Source organism: Rhinatrema bivittatum, chromosome 9 (genome assembly GCF_901001135.1).
Source record: "Rhinatrema bivittatum chromosome 9, aRhiBiv1.1, whole genome shotgun sequence".
Taxonomy (NCBI): domain Eukaryota; kingdom Metazoa; phylum Chordata; class Amphibia; order Gymnophiona; family Rhinatrematidae; genus Rhinatrema; species Rhinatrema bivittatum.
In genome coordinates this window covers 166,243,494-166,264,252 of record NC_042623.1, presented here as the reverse complement: position 1 = coordinate 166,264,252, position 20,759 = coordinate 166,243,494, and the positions used below count along the sequence as shown (strand labels likewise).

Genomic DNA, 20,759 nt, shown 5'->3' with positions numbered 1-20,759 from the left:
TTTCTTTCTATTTACCTCTCCAAAATCTCTCTACTTATAATTCCATTCAACTCTCATTACAAAACCATCATTTACAGCCAGCAGCCTGCAGCCCTCATGCTACCACTGTCTCCTATGGCTGAAAGAGTACTACTGCTGCTACTCTCTGATCGACTGTTAGGTGTCATCTCTCTTCCACAGGACAGCCTGAGAACCACTTCTCCAGTACACCTAACCCTGGCCGACTCAAGAACTGACATTAGGAACTGAACTCAGGTTTTCTACTTTGTAGTATGAAGTACTTCATAAATCACTGGACTGGCCACCACTTCCTTAAAAGTGATTAACAGAGAGAGAGAATGAAATATCCACCCCTTCTAATCCTAAAACCAGCATTCATTTTTTAAACTTCTATTTTATTACATTTTTTGCTCAATAGAAATAGGCAATATCACAGATAACAATAACATGGTTCTGTATTTCTGATGGAAAGAAACTGCTGGCAAAGGCTCCATCTCCCCTGCAGCCAAATGCTCAAAGGGCACTGAAACCTACCAATTCTCTCTGAAATGTCACTGGCACGGTCACCCCAGACACCGTTCACAGCGATGAGCACCACCTCCCCGCGCTCCACAGCGTTGAAGAGCGCAGCCTCCATAGCGCAGTGCCCAGAGCCACTGATGGCCAGAGTGAGCGGGTTCTGGGTCTGGAAGGCATACTGGATTCCCAGCTTAATCTCATCCATGATCTGCAATAAAAACAGAGAGAACTGAGAGAAAAAGAAGCGCAGGGCAATGATGAAGCAAGAACAAATACTCTCGAAGGCTAACCATTTTGTGCATTTTCTCTCTTTTTTTTTTTTTTACGCAGTCTGGTTTTCTCTCTCTCTTGTTCACTGTTTCTTCCCTCTATCTTATCCTCTCCCCGTCTTTCTTTCCCTCTCTTTCTCATCCCTTCTCCATCCTTAGGTCTCTCTCTCTCTGTCCCATTTATTTATTTATTTAGACATTTTATATACCATCATTCCATATATAGATCACAATGGTTTACAAAGGTAACATTCATATTATAAATCAACAAAGAAAGTAAGGAAAAGCTGGCATCAGCAAATTTGAACCCGGCACTTAGTTTCTATGTGCTTGACGCCTTTTCAATCTCTCTGATCACCTTAGTTAAAATGTAAAATTACAGGTGAGATTTACATGTAACTCAACCATGAAACGTGTACCAGAAGGAAAAATATATGTAATTCATCAATTAGTAATTATATTAGAATTCTTTGTAACTGGATCATTATTGTCACTTCTATAACTTAAACTTTTTTTTTTAATACTATTTGTGCCTATTTTGTAATGTGATGGTAAATAACTTAACAACAGTATAGAAAAGATTTTAAATTAATAAATAATGACAATTTATGGAAGTAGTATTCATAAACAGGAATTAACATAAATCAAATGGGATGTTCAAATAAAAAATTAGCTAAAGATCTAAGACATAATGCGAGTAGGACAGGAAATTAAACTAATAACAGTTTTCACATAATATTCTCTGTCTCATTTCTTCCCTCTCTTGCAATTTTCCCTTCCTCTTCTCTCGTTCTCTTTGATTCCCCTCTATTTCCGTCTTGCAACCCTTCACCCTGCCAGTCTCATTTAACTTAGCTCTTAAAGATTAAAAAGAGGTCAGGCACTGCCAGATCTATTATAAATCAGTCATGAGGTAGCTTTCTGTAGATCTATATAAGCTGAACTCTGAAAGAGCACATCATTTGCTTAAAAGATTTAACTTCCTGCAAGTTGCAGAAGGAAAAGAAATCCACAGAAAAACTGTGCACACAAAAATCTTCTGCAAACAATGCTGTGGGCACTTTTGCCTGGTCCTTAAATTGAGCAAAAGTCCTCCAGAGCACTTTCTAACTATACAAGTTTCTGTTTCTGAATTTTATAATCCAGAAGTGCTAAATTACTGGCAGCCTTTCTGCACAGCCCACGTTTAACAGGATCATGACTCTGGCCCATACTCAGTAAGATCTCTGGGTCAGGGACATTCTACTGAAAGAATTATCTTGTACAGTGCTGTGTACACTGGTTGTTCTATGTAAATAATGCATAATACAGCAGGGCAAACTCTATAGCTGTTATTTCACCAAATAACTTATATTCTTTCATGCACGCTCCCTCTTACTTTCTCCTTCTCCCTGTCAATTCCCCCATCCCTCACCCTAACCCTTTCCTTTCTATCTCTAACTTTTCTCTCCCTCTTTCCCTCCCCTCTCCTTTATTTTCCTTTCATTCTCCTTTTCCTCTCCCTCCTCCTCATTTACTCTCACTTTTCCTTTTTAAGAACATAAAATATTGCCTTACTGGGTCAGACTGAGAGTCCATCAAGCCCAGCATCCTGTTTCCAACAGTGACCAATCCAGGTTACAAGTACTTGGCAAGTATCCAAACATTTAATAGATCCCATGCTACTGATGCAGGTAATAAGCAGTGGCTATTTACTAATGGGCCGATACAGTAAAGTCTGCAGGACAGCGGGCGAACCGGTGTCGGTTCTCGAGCCCGCTGACAGCCACGGGCTCGGACACCGGCAAAATTGAGCGTCCGGTTTTCGGCCCGACAGCCGCGGGCCGAATTCAATTTTTTTTTTTTTTTACTTTTTTTACTCTTCGGGACCTCCGACTTAATATCGCTTTGATATTAAGTTGGAGGGTGCACAGAAAAGCAGTTTTTACTGCTTTTCTGTGCACTTTCCCGGTGCCGGAAGAAATTAACGCCGACCTTTGGGTCGGTGCTAATTTCTGAAAGTAAAATGTGCGGCTTGGCTGCACATTTTACTTTCTGTATCCCGCACGCATACCTAATAGGGCCGTCAACATGCATTTGCATGTTGAGGGCGCTATTAGATGCCACGGGTTGGACGCGCGTTTTCCTCCCCTTACTGAATAAGGGGTAAGGGAAAACGCGCGTCCAATAGCAGGCTAACTGCGCTCCGTCGGAGCGCACTGTACTGTATCGGCCTGTAAGTCAACTTGATTGATAGCAGTTTAGGGACTTCTCCCACTGGAACTTCTCCAAATCTTTTTTTAAACCCAGCTTCACTGATTGTTTTAGCCACATCCTCTGGCAATGAATTCCACAGCTTACTTGTGCATAGAGTGAAATATAATTTTATCTTATTTGTTTTAAATGTGCTACTTGCTAACTTCATGGATTGCCCCTTAGTCCTTGTATTATCTAAAAGAGTAAATAATCGATTCACATTTCCCTTTTCAAGTCCTTTCATGATTTATAGACCTCTATCATATCCCCCCCACCTCAGCCGTCTCTACTCCAAACTGAACATCCCTAACCTCTTTAGCCTTTCTTCATAGAGGAGCTATTCCATGCCCTTTATCATTTTGGTTGCCCTTCTCTGTACTTTCTCCAGTGCAACTATATCTTTTTTTGAGATGCGGTGACCAGAATTGCACACAATATTCAATGTGCAGTATCAACATGGAACAATAAAGATGAATTATGACATTCTCCATTTTATTTACCATTCCCTTTCTAATAATTCCTAACATTCTGTTTGCTTTTTTGACCGCTGCAGCACACTGAGCAGATTATTTCAATGTATTATCCACTATGACACCTAGATCTTTTTCCTAGGTGGTAACTCCTAATATCGAACCTAACACCATGTAACTACAGCAAGGGTTATTTTTCTCTATATGCATTGACTTGCACTTGTCCACATTAAATTTCATCTGCCATTTGGACACCCAATCTTCCAGTTTCTCAAGGTCCTCCTGCAATTTATCACAATCCACTTGTGATTTAACTATTCTGAATAAATTTGTGTTATCTGCAAATATGATCACCTCACTTGTATCCCCTTCCAGGTCATGTATAAATATACTAAAAAGCACTGGTCCAAATATGGGTCCCTTTGGTACTTACTGTTTACCTTTTTCCTCTGAGAAAACTGACCATTTAATCCTGCTCTCTATTTCCGGTGTCTTAACCAGTTTGCAATCCACAGAACATCACCTCCTATCCCATGACTTTTTAGTTTTCTTAGAAGCTTCTCATGAGGGACTTTGTCAAACACCTTCTGAAAATCCAAATTCACTACATATTCTGGCTCACCTTTATCCACATGTTATTAACCCCTTCAAAAAACTGTAGCAGATTTGTGAGGCAAGACTTCCCTTGGGTAAATCCATGCTGGCTATGTCCCATTATACCATGTCTTTCTATATGTCCCATGATTTTGATATTTAGACTAGTTTCCATGATTTTTTCCAGCACTAAAGTTACCTCACTGGTCTATAGTTTCCCAGATCACCCCAGAGCCCTTTTTAAATATTGGAGTTACATTGGCCACCCTCAAGTTCTCATGTACAATGGATGATTTCAATGATAAGTTACAAATTACTAGTAATAGGTCTGAAATTTCATTTTTTAGTTCTTTCAGAACCCTGGGATGTATGCCATCTGGTCCAGGTGATTTGCTACTCTTCAATCTGTCAATCTAGCCTACTACATCTTCCAGATTCACCCTGATTTCAGTTTATCTGAATCATCACTGAAAACAGTCTCTAGAATGGGTATCCCCCAAATATAGTCATTTGTAAACACCGAAGCAAAAAATTCATTTAGTCTTTCCACGATGGCCTTATCTTCCCTCTGTGCCCCTTTAACCCCTCGTTCATCTAACGATCCAACCAACTCCCTCAGGTTTCCTGCTTCGGATATATTTTAAAATGTTTTTATTATAAAATTTTGCCTCTACAGCCAACTTCTTTTAAATTCTCTCTTAGCCTGTCTTATCAATGTTTTACATTTAACTTGCCAATGCTTATGCTTTTTCCTATTTTCTTCAGATGGATCCTTCTTCCAATTTTTGAAGGAAGTTCTTTTGGCCTCATCCTTTAACCATGCCAGCAATCGTTTGGCCTTCCTTCTACCTTTCTCAATATGTGGAATACATCTGGACTGTGCTTCTAAGATGGTATTTTTAAACAATGTCCATGTCTGTTGTACACTCTTAACCTTTGTAGCTGTACCTTATAGTTTTTTTTCTATTTTTCTCATTTTATCAAAGTTTCCCTTTTGAAAGTTTAGTGTTAGCACTGTCCCCCTTCCAGTCATTAATTCAATTGTGATCATGTTATAATCACTAATGCCAAGGGACCCCACTACTGTTATCTGCCTCACTAAATCTTGCATTCCATGAGGAATTAGATCTAAAATAGCTCCCTCTCTTGTCAGTTCCTGGAGCAATTGTTACATGAAGCAGTTATTTATTCCATCTAGGAACTTTATCTCTCTATCATGGCCTGATGTTATATTTACACATTCAATATTGGGGAAACAGAAATCTAGTAATCAAAAGATGGGAACACAATTATCAATGTTACACATAGCCTCCATGAAGGTGTCAGCAAGCCTGTCGCTGTGTTTACAGTCGAAACCAGCCGGTCTTCTCTATCATCCACCTTCAAACAAATTTATTCAAAATGCTTTTTTTAAATTTTTGGGCACATTTTTTTAATTTTTGAGCGCTTGAAAATTCCTGAACTGGGATTATTTTATAAAAAACATACAAAAGAAAAATTCAAAAAAAGCATTTTGAATAAATTTGTTTGAAGGTGGATGATAGAGAAGACTGGCTGGTTTCGACTGTAAACACAGTGACAGGCTTGCTGACACCTTCATGGAGGCTATGTGTAACATTGATAATTGTGTTCCCATCTTTTGATTACTATATTATTGCTTGGGTAACCTTGACGACTCTATTGACTACTGTTGTAGGAAACTGAAATCTCCCATTATTACTGCACTGCCAAATTGTTTAGCTTCGAAAATTTCTCTTAGCATTTCATCTTCTGTCTCATCATTTTGGCCAGGTGGATGGTAGTATACTCCTATCACTATACTCTTCCCCATTGGGATTTCTACCCATAAAGATTCAATTGTGCATTTAGTCTCTTGTAGGATCTTTATCCTGTTGGATTCTATGCCATCCCATCCATAAAGCACCATGCCCAACCCCACCAAGTTGATCCTCTCTATCATTACAATATAATTTGTAACCTGGTATTACACTAACCCATTGATTTTCCTCCTTCCACCAGGTCTCTGAGATGCCAATTATGTCTATGTCATCATACACTCTAACTCTCCCATCTTATTTCTTAGACTTCTGGCATGGCATACAGACTTTTCAAAGAGTTGTTTGTATTAATAACTTGCTTTTCAGTTGACAGGGATAATTTCAAATCTTTTAGCTCAGGTGATCCATGCCGGTGCAAGAATGTTCAGCTGCCCTAGGCGGTGACATCACCCTAGCACATGATCTCCCTCTCTCAGATGATCTTGCGGAGAGAGAGAGAGATTGCACGGGTGCTGTATGATGCCCTCACATCAACTCCAGCGTTCGCGGTGCTCTGCCCGCTTCCGGTGCCCTAGGCAGCCACTTAATGCCTCCCACCAGCCCTGCAGGTGATTCTTTCCTTAGAGGCACATGGTCTACTTTTGCTTTTATTGGAACCTCTCTGTCAGGATGCCCTAACACTCCTGTTTCCTTTGAAGATACCTCCTTCCAAACCATGCGCTGCTGAGCAACGATTGGCTTTCCCCTTTGATATAGTTTAAAAGCTGCTCTATCTCCTTTTTAAAATGTAGCGCCAGCAGCCTGGTTCTACCCTGGTTAAGATGGATCCTGTCCTTTCAGAAAAGTCTCCCCATTCCCCAAAAGGTTGCCCAGTTCCTAACAAAACTGAATCCCTCTTCCCTGTATTGTCTCATCCACGCATTGAGACGCCGGAGCTCTGCCTGCCTCTGGGGACCTACACACGAAACTGGGAGCATTTGAGAGACTGTTACCCTGGAGGTTCTGGATTTCAGCTTTCTACCTAAAATCCTAAATTTGGCTTCCAGAACTTCTCTCCCACATTTTCCTAGATCATTGTTGCCTACATGTACCATGACAGCCAGTTCCTCCCCAGCACTGTCTAAAATCCTATCTAGATGACATATAAGGTTTGCCACCTTCGCACTAGGTAGGTAAGTTACCAGCTGATCCTCACATCCACCAGCCACCTAGATATCCAGGGCCGGAGGAACCACTAGGCGAGCTAGGCCTGTGCCGAGACTTAGGGGGTGCCCTTTCACAATTCTGCCAGCCCCCCTGGTGGCCCAGCGGAGGGCCCGGGAGCAGTCTGCCGCTCCCGGGGCCTCGGCTGCCACTAAACAAAATGGCGCCAGTGACTTTTAGCCCCTACCATGTGACAGGGGCTAGCGGTGCCATTGGTTGGCTCCTGTCACATGGTAGGGGCTGAAGGCCACTGGCGCCAGGGGCGAATTGGCCTATCGGAGGATCGAGCTTCCCCCAGTGGGCCGGTCAGCTGATCACGTGGCCGCAGTTTCCGGCTGCGCCGATCTTCTTTCTGTGTGCATATGTGTTTCTGTGTGGGTGTATGTGATGTGAGAAAGGAATGGAGCTTCTGTGTGGGTGTATGTAGTGTGCATGTGAGAGAGGAATCTGCCAGTTTAAAAAAATGAAATGTGATAATACATATACCTCAACTTTTGTGCTTGTAGCGCAACTTTTGAAAAGTTGGATGAAAGATGAAATTACTGAATTTAAACATCCCTCTTCTGGAAAATAAAATTTAACTTAAAGTGGGTAGAAGCAAATACTTAAATTTTTTGTTTTGCTTTAGTATTTAAAATGTTCATCTCAGCAAAATCACAAATTTAAGACACTAATGCCAGGTGGGGTTTTTTTTTTTTAAGCATAATTTAAGCATGAAGACTAGAATAGTTCCAATCTGAAACAGTTTTGCTTTTTTTTTTTTTTTTTAAGCCTTTAGAAAATGTATAGTTTTAAATGACTAAGACTGGAATCTTCCCACTTAAAAGGGAAGCTGACTAAGGATGTCTTTCTGTTCCATATCTCCCACATGAATAATCATACGACTGATAGTCTGAAGAAAGACACTTGCTTTATTGCCTGAAAGCGTAAAACAAGAGAAGCTGTACGGTGTGGGTGGCTGTCCCTTGGGAGGACAGAACCTGAAGGAAGGGTGTCATTTTGCCTTCTAATAGGAATGTGATTTTATTTAAGGGTTGGGAGCATCACTTTCACTTTTATTAAAAGTGAAAAATCATGCAAGTCTGAAAGCATGGTGCTTCTGTGAGAGTGTAATGTCTATGTGAGACAGGGAGGGTGATTCGTGTATGTGAGACAGGGAGGGTACTTGTGTGTGTTAGAGAGAGACGGAGCATGTTTTTGGCTGGCTTGCAGCTGTGAGAGAGGGCATGTGTGTGATTGAACCTGTTTGTAAGTAAGAGAGCGAGAGCATTGTGTGCTTGAGAGAGACTGTCCAGAGAGGTGACGTGTATATGTGTGAGACAGACTGATCAGGGAGATGACTGGTATGTGTATGCTTGTGTGTGTGTGTATGTGTGAGAGAGAGACTGGTTGGGGAGATGATTGGTGTGTGAGAGACAGAAACTGGTCCTGAGGGTGTAACTGGTGTGTGTGTCTGTGAGAAAGAAGAGACTGGCTGTGGTCCCTAAGGAAGAGGACTGTGAGGACAGCTTCAGCAGCTACTGCTGCTTCTGGTATGACTTGTAAGGGAAGGAGTAGGAGAACTGCTGGAGAGGGTAAGTAAAGGTGGCTTTTTAAATTCATTTTTCTTGACTGACTACCATTTTAATTATTGGGTAGTATGTGATGTGTCTGCTGTTTGAAATATTTTATTGGTGTTTGGTAAAACTTTCAAAATTTGCATGAGTCTTTAATTATTGGATATTCTATTCATCAACTGTTTTGAAATTATTTTATTTATATGATTTTATAATTATGATTAATGATTTATATATCTTGATTTTATTGATTTGTTTCACAAGGAATGGTAAAATATTTGTTTTTCCATTGTTACACTGTATAGAGTCTGGCGTGATGCGTTTTACAGTTCAGTTTTTGTCTGCGCATTTCTATGTATACTTTGTGGCTTGATTCTGTATTTGGTGAGGGTTTGTGTTCTGCATGCAAAGATTGAGATGAAGCATTCTTTTAGCATGTGGTTTCTCTGTAGGGATCTGTAGTAGCTTGGCCTGTTCTGTTTTCCTTACAGAAGGTGTATTGATATTTTAGATTCTGGTGTAATATTTGTGGTATTCTTTTTTTATAGGTGGGTTTGTTATTCTTTGAGTGTTGACAAATAGTTCTGAGTTGATACGGGAGGACCATGCCGAAATATATCACAATAGGTATGATGCCGTATGAATTCCAAGATGCAAAGTTTTCTTGTTGGCATCACAACAGGGCATGAAATTATCACAATAACTTGTATATTAGTTTTACCTCAGAATGTCATTTTTCAGTAAAATGTTATAAATGCATAATTTAAAATTGTGTATGGGGAGGGGGTGCCAGACTGTAAGGTTTGCCTAGGCTGCCTAATACCCTTGCACTGGCCCTACAGCTATCTACATAATTGAATCACCAAATATGATGGCCGACTTAACCCTCAGTGTGAGAGGTCAATGCATCACCTGGAGAGCAAGTCCTTCCTCCAATATCACTTCCTGTTGCCCCAGGGTAATACTCCCTGATCAGGAGACCTTCCTGCTCTAAGGCAGCACCAGGGCTGCTAGACTACAGTTGGGTCTTGGCTACTTTGTCCCTGAAGGTCTCCTCTATACTTCTCTGTCTGCCTTAGCTCCTCCAGTTCTGCCACTCTAGCTTCGCGATATCAGACTCGTTCTCTGAGTGCCAGGAGCTCCTTGCACCAGGTGCACACATACAACCTCTCACCGGTAGGTAAAAGTACATGTGACACTCCAAGCAAAAGACTGGAAGGGCCGTCTCTTGCAGCTGGATTGGTGCCTTCATTTTAATTTTGTAGAGTTCTTAAGTTTAGGTTGCTAAGGGAGTAGGAATGCATAAATTAAAATCTTTTAAGTTTATTGGTATATTCACTATTAATCTGGTGGTGACCTGCAAAGGGTTAATTAAACTATTGGTCTATTGGGCTGGGGCAATCCTGTGTTTTAGATAAAAACCTGTTTGATTTTTTTATGTGAACTCTAACTATTAACTACCTTGGCTTGCTTTTTATATCAGAAACAAGCACATTAAATAATATTCCCCACTATTTGACCTTCTCCCCCCCCCCCCCAATCTTTTTAAGTCCTAAAATTTCTCACAGCAGTACTTACTGATCCTCTTCAGCCATCAGCAAGATAATCTTCTCCTTCAACTCACTCTTTCCTCTTTCTCTAAATTTGACTGTTTTTCTCTCTCTGTTATTTTCTTGCAACCTTTCTGGGCTTAATTCACACAGATTTGAGAGAATTTTCCACAGAAATATGTTTGTTGGACCAGCCTGGAAGCTCAGTGGCAAGTGCAAGGGTCTGACTCGTGTCACACTGCTTATATAAAAATAAATGTTGCTTTGAGGATGTCTCAAATAAATCCCTTCCAGATTTTCTCAACAAGCGATTCTGTCTTTTTCAACAAGGTTTAATTTTACAATTAAGAATCATCTCTAAATACATTTGCTGCACCTTCTATTCTCTGCAAGCTCTATACAATGCCATGTGAAAGATTTGAGTTTGATTCCTGGCTTTGGCTTCTGCTCCCATCACTCAGGACCAGGATTGCTGTAAAGGCAGAATTTACAGCCCCGGGTTGGGGGAGTCTTATTCATGATTCAATGACAAAACCTATTGGCTGGGCTGCAAGGGGGATATGCAAATGGAGTAAAAGCTCTGGATAGTTGTGAATAAAACCTCATGGTATTATTGGAGGCTGGTTCCAACTGAGCTGCATGCCCAAAAAGAATAGGAGGAAGCCTTGATATGTAAATATTTGTATTTGCCTTTGGCAAATACAAATATTTACATATCAAGGCTGATATTCAAATGAACTTTGGGGCCGATATAATAGTGTGCTCAGCCGAGCGCACTGCTAACCCACAGTCTGATGAGGGTTGAATAGGCGCTAATCAATCTCCTAATGCAATTACTACATATTCAACGTGCGTCCAACGCGGAGTGAATCCAATAGCGCTCATCACATGCAAATGCATGTGATGAGCGCTATTAGGCATTCACTCCTGATGCAAAAAAAAAATGTGCATTTCGAATGCACATTTAACTGTCAACTATTAACGCCTGCCTGCCTTGTGATATTAAGTAGGATGAAAAATTCAAGAAACAAACAAAGTTTAAAAAAAAACGTAGACAGTTGGGATCAGGAAACGGACACCAGACTGACAAGCGTTCGCTTCTGAACCCTCAGCATCGTTTTTTTTTGCCAGCGGATGGCTGAGTCACAAAAACCGATCGGGTTCTAGTTAGCAAGGAGGTGCTAGGGTCGCGCAAGCCAGACTAGAGTCAAGCTCAACAGGGTCTTCTTTCCCCGCTGATTCCACCAAGCCCGTTCCCTTGGCAAGCGACACTAGTGCCTCCTTGCTAACGCGACCCCCTAATTTAAATATTGCATGGGGCGTTAAGAAAGCGAGCGCTGACGGTTCAGCTAATTTATTGCATCGGCCTCTTAGCCAGTTAGGTCAGCCTTAACCAGCTCATAGGCAGCCACTGGATATTCAGCAGCTGCCACTTAGCCAGCTAATTTGGGAGTGGGCAACGGATGTAATGGGGCAGCGCTACTTAGCCAGTAAGTTATCCGGCTAAGTTTAGAGCTGCTCCACAGCAGGTCTAAACTTTGTCGAGTAATACTTATCCAACTAAGTAACGATTTAGCCAGGGATAATCAACAGCAAAACTGTGCTGCTGAATATCCCATCTAAGTTATTTATTTATTTAGAAACATTTATTTCCCACTTATATCAATGCAGTTGTAGTAAGTTAGCCAAATAAGTCTATTCAGCAAACTTAGATAAATGGCTATGTTTTGAATATGTACCCTTCTATGTTTAAGAAACATGAGTCAAGCACCCTGCATATCTCAAAACCCAACTAAACCCCCTATTCACTGATTTTTAGATCAGGCCCCAGTCAGAATTGCATAATATATGTATTTATTTCATTGCAATATAATTGTCCCTCATTATCCCTTTTCTGATAGGCAGAGTCACTCTCCTGACATACACAACATCTGTAACTGGGCAGAAAAAGCCCATTGAGCATGCCTCAGCCATGATGTTAGCTGAAACGAATGGCAAGAAACCATATGTCTTACTTAAATATGAGCTCAACTTCATAGAAATTACTTGGGGGGGGGGGGGGGGGGGGGGAAGAAGAAAAAGAAATCTTTCAATGCTGTTTGGGGGAAAAACACTGTCAGAATTAGAAGAAAGCTAAATAGAATATTTTAAAGGAGTTAGGGAAGGCTCACATGATGCAGAAATCCAAAAATATGAAAATAAAATGCCTCATACGCTTTTACACACTTTGCCTTGCCTTCACTGTTTTATCAGCAGTACTGCACATGGAGAATGAACAATCCTAATACTATGCTGACGCTTCAGTCTTTACTCCACCTCTAGAATAGGTTGCCTCACCATTTCCACACTAACTACACAGAGCACTCTAACAGAAGAAAGGCTGTGGAATAGGGAAAGGCATGCTCATTTGCCTTACAAGGCAAAGCTATCATCCGTCTTCAACACTCCCCAGTCTGAAACACAGTGACACAGAAAAGGCATAGTACAAAATGGACAAATAGAATATGTACACATACACACCCCCTATCCTGATCTAACCTCACAACTTTGATTAAGAAGATCCTACAGCCAAGCTTTCTTGTTTTATATGGATTTCTTTTTTTTTTTTTTGCTGCAAATAAATCTTTTATATTTTGTATATTGTGTGTGTTACTTTTTGTAAGCTACATATTCAAAAGCATGATGGGTGGCTGGGGTTCACAACTGCCTCCAGATTTTCAGGACTGGCTCCTCCATTCCTGGTTTTACTTCCACTGCCTGAATAGACTTGTAGTCTTGCTTTTCTTAAGGAACTCATCAGGGACACCAAAACTACAAATCTGTGCAGGTAATGGGGTAAAACTAGGACTTGTTCAGCCTATCCTGAAAGTCTGGCTGAAACGACACATGTAATGGACTGTATGAACAGTGTAATTGATATATGTGTACATCAGTTTGTGTGATAAGAAACCTTTTTATATGTAACAGTGCTATGTAGTGCTATAAGTAGTCAGTATGAATGTTTCATGCTTAGTATTGCTGTATGTCTGTGTCTTTTTTTTTTTTTTTTTCAGTCTTCCTACAGACCTGGGGATCCACTGTGTCATGGAATTGTGCTGTATGATAGAGAAGATGAAAAGTATGTGTGTGAGAGTGTTTGCATACATATAGAAAGTGTGTGGAATACAAGTGTACATGTGAGAGAATGAGACTGTGTGTGAGAGAGGGTATAAAGTTGTGAATGGAAGGAAAAATAGGCTTAGCTTAGGATAAGAGAGACATGAAATATTAATACTGTATTGTAGGGACGTATATTTGTTTGAAACAAATAAGTAAAATACAACAAATCAGACTATTTTGTTTCCGTTGTGGACCCCCAAAACAAATGGAGGGTGCCCCAGAATTTTAACACATTTTAGTTTCATTCGTTGCCCATTGAAGATTCTTGAGTAAGGTAGTAGCAGGACAGAGTTTAAGGTGGACGAAGCGGGCAAGTACGCAGGATGGAAGACCAATCAAAATGTAGCTGCCCTGCTCCTGATGATACACCTTGGGGGTCTTGCAACCATTCAGCCTTGCTGCCATTTCCCAGACTCTACACCTTTGGGGGTCTTTCGTCCACTCTGCTTGGTGCCCTGATACAGACTTTCAGATAACTGACAGGTATCAACAATGCACAATCTTCAACCCTTTTCTGCTGGAAAAGAAAGAGTGGAACCAGGGGGGGGGGGGGTCATGATTTGAAACTCCAGGGGGATGACTAAGAACCAATATCCAGAAATATTTCTTCACAGAGAGAGTAGTGGTGCCTGTAATGACCTCCCAGAAGAGGTAGTGGAAACAAGAACAGTTAATGAATTCATAAGAGCATGGGGCAAACACTTAAGATCCCTAAAGGTTTAAAGAAAGGAATGGTATAACATTTCCGCATGGGGATAACTTGCACAGACTGTCAGTTACTACCCATAACAGAACACATGGAGTAACCTACACGGAGCGGCAGTTACTAAACAGAACACATTGGTAACCTGCACAGGAGCGGCAGTTACTACCCTCAACAGAACACATGAGGTAACCTCCACAGAGTGGCAGTTATTAAACAGAATATGTGAGGTAGCCTGCACGGAGGAGTAGTTACTACCTTTAACAGAAAGCATGGGGGTAACCTGCACGGAGGAGCAGTTACTACCTTTAACAGAAAGTATGGGGGTAACCTGCACAGAATAGCAGATACTACCCTTAACAGAACACATGAGGGTAAGCTGTGTGGAGTGGCAGTTATTACCATAAACAAATTGCTGACTACTGGAAGATGGCCCATTTGGTCTTTTTCTGCCATCAATACTATGTTACTATGTTACAACATAGAGAATCCCAAGGAGGATGCTTTAAAATCGCCCCTAAGCTGGGAGAAAATCTGTTTGGGAGTGTACATTTTGCAGGAGACTGCAGAAACAGATTTACCTTCAGTAAATTGTGTTATGGACTGTATGAAGAATGGACTTGTACGCAGAACTATATTCCACTGTAAAATCACCTATCAGTAAAGTTATTTTAGAACCTTATCATTGAGTCCAGCATGCTTATAGTTATCTGGTGTAGAGACTGTGAAAGGACAAGGTCCAGGGCCTAGGAGAGTATTCCCTCTACCACACCACACCACCTCTCCAGGGAGAATCCGGGCCCCAGGATTTGCTGTGGACTCCAAAAGAGGACTCCATTCCAGGGACTACATTAATTTGTGCCAAATATTTCATGAAAATCTCCTTTTATAGTAACAGAGTAAATGAAGGCAGTCTGCCCAGTAAGTCCAGGCGTAAAGTGATTGGGGAAGACGGGGGTATGTGTATGCAGAGATGACAGTTACTCTCTGGTAGAAACTTAAATACTTCCTGTTATTTCCTCTTTAGAAACCAAAAACATTTTGGATGATTAAGCCCACTCTTTTGTGTGTGCTGGGTGGAGGATGGAGGTCTCTCTCTCTCTCTCTCTCTTTCTCTAACAATTGATGTAAAAATTCTAAATTCTTGCTATGAACATCCATTCCTATTTTAGGGGATTTTCATTTAGGAATGTGAATCATTTTTCTAACGAACTGAAATATCGTATGATATTTCTAAATTTGTTAATATATCTGGTAAAAAAAAGAAATGATCACTTCCCCCCCCCCCCGAATTTTCGTAAAAATCGTTTTTCGGGTTTATTTTTGTTATTTTTTGTTACTTTTTGCTATTTTTGTTAGTGCGCGCTAACATGAGTTAGCGCGCACTAACCCGAAAAACGATTTTTCACTAAAAAAAAAAAATGGGGATCCGTGGGAAAACGAGATTTTCCCGTGGCCAGACGATCCCGAAAGCGGGAACGATCGGGCACCTGATTCACATCCCTAATTTTCATGCCCTTGTGGACTTTGTCTACATTGTGGTTTTAGCCAAAGCATATTTTCCAAAGGTGTCTACACATTGCCAATTAACCTCTGTATATATCCTCTTCTTCATGTGTATTTGCATAATAATCAACAAATTTACAAAAAGAGATCAAGTTTGGGCAGGGGAGGACGAGATACTTCTGAACTATAATTCTCTCTAGTTGGATCTTCCCAGACTACTCTTCACCCTCTGCAAATTATTCACAACTTTGCTGCTTTCCTACACACCGGATCTCCTATCAGGGAACATATTACTCCACTAAAGTCCCTCCACTGGTTGCCAGTCCTTAGGCACATCCAATATAAAATCGCTGTCCTAATACATAATCTTTTGCATAATGTCTCATCTGAATGGATGAGCTCCACTTTATGCATCTGTACTCCGAGTCGCATGTTATGCTCCTCTAGCCAGTTTTCTACACGATGTACCGGCTCCACGTTTAGCTAGGTTATCCAAGACACGTGAGCGCTCTTTCTCAATCTTTCGTCCCATGCTCTGGAATTCTTTTGCATCTCTCCTTCCAAATGATTCTAATTCATTTAGGGAGTTACTAAAAACTACATCTGGTTAGTGAAGCCTTTGCTTATTCCAGCTAGAATCCAGTTCTTATTTTGTCAACTAGATGCGATTTTCATCCTCCTCTGAACCTGTCTAATGCTTCTGATGTTTTAGCACCAAGTGATTTTTATTATTTGCAATTTGATGTTGTGTTATGTTTAACTGTATTTTGCCCCAAATTTTATTTGAATAGGTGAGCAATAAATAGTTTTAAATAAATCAATCTGTCATTCTTTGTATACTTTCACAGTGCAAAAGGGGATCCAAATCTCGGCACACGCTGAGCAGAGTGGGTGGGAGGAGGTATAGACAGGGCTGAAGGAAAGAGTAGAGACATTTAACAGAGAGGGAAGGGGGAGGGGATAAAAATATGGCAAAGGTTGAGGGAGAGGTCCAGACATACAGCAGCAATGGGGGAGAGGACCGGGTGTAAAGAGAGTCAGGGAAGGGGTCCAGGTGTACAGCCAATATGAGAGGAGGGAGTACAGGCATAAAGTGATAGGTGAAGGGGACAGAGATGATGACTTCTGGCTCTGCAGGGGGTTCACTGCTTTGCTTAAATGACCCCCAGTGATAAAACTCCCACAGTTCAAAGGCACTGATATGGGACCTGGTGATGAAAAGCAAGGCCAAACCAGTCTAAAATAGATTAAACTAACACAATAAAGGTCACAAGATAGCTATCAAAAAACAAACAAAGCAATCCTTGCACCAGATTCAATTATCACAACAACAAACGGGAGTAGGCAGGCACAGGCTAGATACAACTGTGCCCTGGGCAAAGGTTGCTTTGGGCACCCCCTTTCCCTTTTGGACTTCTGTGTTTGCAGCCTCTCACTCTGACTCTCAGGGGCAGCACGATTCCCCTCCCTGGCCTGACACCATAGTTCCCTCTAATTTTTTGAAAGGCCATGTGCAAATTTTTAACATCTTTACAACTTTTGTATTTCTATAGAGAAATATGAAAACAAAGCTGAAAGAAAGCTGTAGTGAATGAAAGCATGCAGCACAATACATCTCTTATCAGAAGCAGGAACACTCAGCGCATTAATGCTGGATGGCTCAGTGGAACTGTCACAGTGTTACAGAGAGAGACTTGTGGATGGACATGTAAAACAACGGGCACAAAAAGGCACGTATATGTTTAACTCTAACAATAGAGTAGCCCATGTAATTGCAAGGAAATTGCTTATACTATTTACACTTAATGCATAATGCAAATCGTTTGAAACTTAATTACAATTAATATTCATGTATGGAGAGGAAAAGACCTAAGCACTGGATAAAAACGTCAAAAGACTGAATCCCAACCCAGATAGCACAGTCACTCGGCTGAAAATCCTCTTTTTTTTTTTTTTTTTTTTTAATTTAATCCTTAGAACTTTTTTTTCTTCTTTTATGTAATTTTTATATGTTTATTGGTATGCCCACTAGTGCAAACATCAAATTGTAGAAAGAATGTTGAAAAGTGCACTTATCTTATTGGCATGATCAGATTTCTTGCATGCTGTACAACTTTCATATAGCTTTTGAAATGCCGAGTGCCTCCGATTAAAGACATTAAAAAAAAACAAAACATGGGCATTACCAACATTTTGCAGGGTAGCTGCTTCAGGGCATGAATTCATTTTATTATCTCTGAATTTCAATAGAAAAACTTGGTCGATGTTTCCAAAAGGCTATGTAGGCACCATTATTTCTACAATTCGATTTTGCACTATTGAGCATACCAATGCTATTTTTAATATAAACATATAAAAATTGCATAGAAGAAAAAATTGTTCTAAGGATTAAATAAAAAAAAGAGAGAGGATTTTCAGACCTGTGACTGTACTATCTGGGATGGGATTCGGTCTTTTGACATTTCCCATCCAGTGCTGAGGCCTTTTTCCTCTCCATACATGAATAGTAGTTGTAATAAGATTCAAACAATTTGCATTATGTATTAAGTATAAATAGTACAAGCAATTTCATTGCAATCACACGGGCTATTCTGTTGTTGGTTATATACTAGAAGCCTGTATTTCCCCCAATAGTATTTAGGTTAGGGTTCAAATTTGTGTGCTACGAGCCAGCATAGTGCAAATAATATCGGGATTTCTTGTGTGCACTATGTTTTTCTTGTGTGCACAGGGTTCACGACCTGCTTGCGCACAGCATAGAGGGAACAGTGCTTGCCATCCTGGGCAGTCACCCTGCTAGTCCACCCCTTGTGATGTCTCTGTAAATAGGCATTGGGTGCTGTTATGTAGTATACCCTGACTTTCATCACAACAGTGGCAGATTGGCCACAAGTATAATCATATGGTGCCCTCTATGTTAATGTGAAAGTAAAGTTCTTTAGTTATTATATCTCTCTCTTTGCTTTTTTTAATGCCTGCTATGCTATAAGTTTCCCCCTTGAACAAAAAAATAATCAAAATATTCTACTTCTCCTGGTTATAACTACAGATGACATAGTGTTTTCTGGCTACTATTTCAAGTAAAAAACAAGTGACCTATCTAAATCACCTGCTGAAGTGCAATGGTGCACAGCACAGAGCCAGGACCGGATTTAGGCATAAGTTACATACAGGCGCGATTCAGTATTTAAATGAGGGCCCACAGTAAAAAGAGCGGCGGCTGTCGGTGTCGGTTCTCAAACCCGCTGACAGCCATGGGTTCGGAAACCGGACGCCGGCAAAATTGAGCGTCCAGTTTTCGAGCCGTGGACCGATTTAAAAAATTTTTTTTACTTTGGGACCTCGGACTTAATATCGCTATGATATTAAGTCGGAGGATGTACAGTTTTTACTGCTTTTCTGTATACTTTCCCAGCACCGGCAGAAATTAACGCCTACCTTTGGGTAGGCGCTAATTTCTGAAAGTAAAATGTGCGGCTTGAGTGTGAAACATTTTTGGACCCCCATCTTCTGTCTACGGGCACCATAATCTTAAATCCAGTCCTGCACAGAGCACTTTTTAATCCAAACTGATAGGCAATGAACATTGGACAGTTTCAAAATATTGGTATGTTGTCAAATGGGCAGCAGTAATGTCCCGGTCTTGCTCTGCTGCCTTCTATCGGTCTCTCTCCCTGTCCGCCCATCCTTAGCCTTTGAATCTGCAAGCTAATCTTCCTTGCTTGCTGTGCTGCTTCTCCAGACCCCTCTAGAACTCTTTACCTAAGCCCTGTATGGGCTCTCTTACATGTATGATGCGTGCAGGGTGTGAAATAAAAAGAAAAAAAAAAAGATCTTTGGGACGATTAAAAGAGGAAGAAATCTTTTGCATGCAAAAATTAGAAACCATGACCTAGTCCCACCAAAGTTCTGGAGAGAAGAGCTGGGAGAGGCTGCAGCCTTTACCTGGAACATCTCTGGGTGCATGTGTCCGATCAGCTGGCGACTGCCCGCGGCCAGGATCCTCGGGGGCACGTTGGAGGGCCCGGGCCCCAGCAGCAGCCGGTCGGGGACCGCCAGGGGCTGCAGTAAGACAGCGGGGGCGGGGACGAGCAGCTGCGACTGAGCAGAAGCCATGGCGCGGGCGCAGGGGGGCACCGAGAACCGCACTCCAGCGCGAGCCGCAGCCTGGGAGAGCAAGGAGCAAGTGCCTCGAGCTGCCCCCTGCATCCTTAAAAAGCAGCTGACCCGGTAACCCTTAACCCTGCTCTCCGGACTCCGGCACCAGTGACGCCTGCGCCTCTCTCTCTCTGGAGGAACAACGGTCTAGGGGTCGTTTTCTGGTTGCTCTTTTGGGGAGATTTTGTGTACCTTTTCCAATATCACCCGAGGCCGTTAAACCAATGGCTCTTGATCTGCGACCTTCAGTAGGATCCGACTGCCAGTTTAGGTCTCCCAAGTCCCCTTTCACCCAGTTTCTTAGCACTGTCACAACCTACTGTTTTATAGTTTAAAGTAAAAAAAAAAAAAAAACAACTTAAAACGTTTGGCGACAAACTTGCTACTACTGTTCCCGCTGATTTTCTTTTCCCCCTCCTTAGGTGCACTTTCCAAAGAAAACTCAGCTCCTGGAAACTCCCAGTGCTGAGAACCAGGCACCTGTCTGCCGGAGCACAGAAATTCAGGATCCTGCTGATAAAGCCCCTGGGAGGGATTCCCCCCTTTTTTTCTAGCTTGGGAAAAATACTTGTGTTTATCTCTCTTTAAAGCTTAACCAAAGAGCTGGAAAACTAAGATTATACTGTCGAACATTAACAAACTGAGATCTTTTCTAAATCTTTGCAATCCAACAATATCCGTGCTTTAAAAAAAAAAAAATGTCTCTTTTGAAATACTCTCCTTCTGCCTACAGGGACCCTCCCGCCTCCTCCCTCCCCCCGGGTCCAGGCGCGGATTACGGGAGAGGACGCTGCAGGGCTCTCGGGGAGAGGCACGGAGGCCTGACGTCTGCACCCTGCTATGCTCTCTGGCTCTGGGAGAGGGGATTTATAGTCCACTGAGCCCCGTCTGAAGAGTAAATATTTCTCGGAACTTGCCAGGTTGATTACTGACATAAGTGACTTAGTGACCCCGAAAGTCATCCTCCTTTGGGCTGTTATAGCCAGAAAAACAGAGAGCTCTGTTTGAACAGCGGTTCATCGGGGGGAGTGGCAGCCAGTCACTCTCCTACCTCTCCCC

General features: G+C 41.6%; 1 protein-coding gene across 1 annotated transcript in view; it reads right to left on the bottom strand.

Annotated features, from left to right (window-relative positions):
- Positions 1-20,558, bottom strand: part of AGXT (alanine--glyoxylate and serine--pyruvate aminotransferase) — a 70,019-nt gene extending 49,461 nt beyond the window's left edge. Inside the window, 2 exon segments of the mRNA XM_029615169.1 lie at positions 535-727; positions 19,488-20,558. Of these exon segments, the coding sequence (XP_029471029.1) occupies positions 535-727; positions 19,488-19,751 (457 nt within the window). The 5' untranslated portion in view covers positions 19,752-20,558.
- Positions 20,559-20,759: the final 201 nt, after the last annotated feature.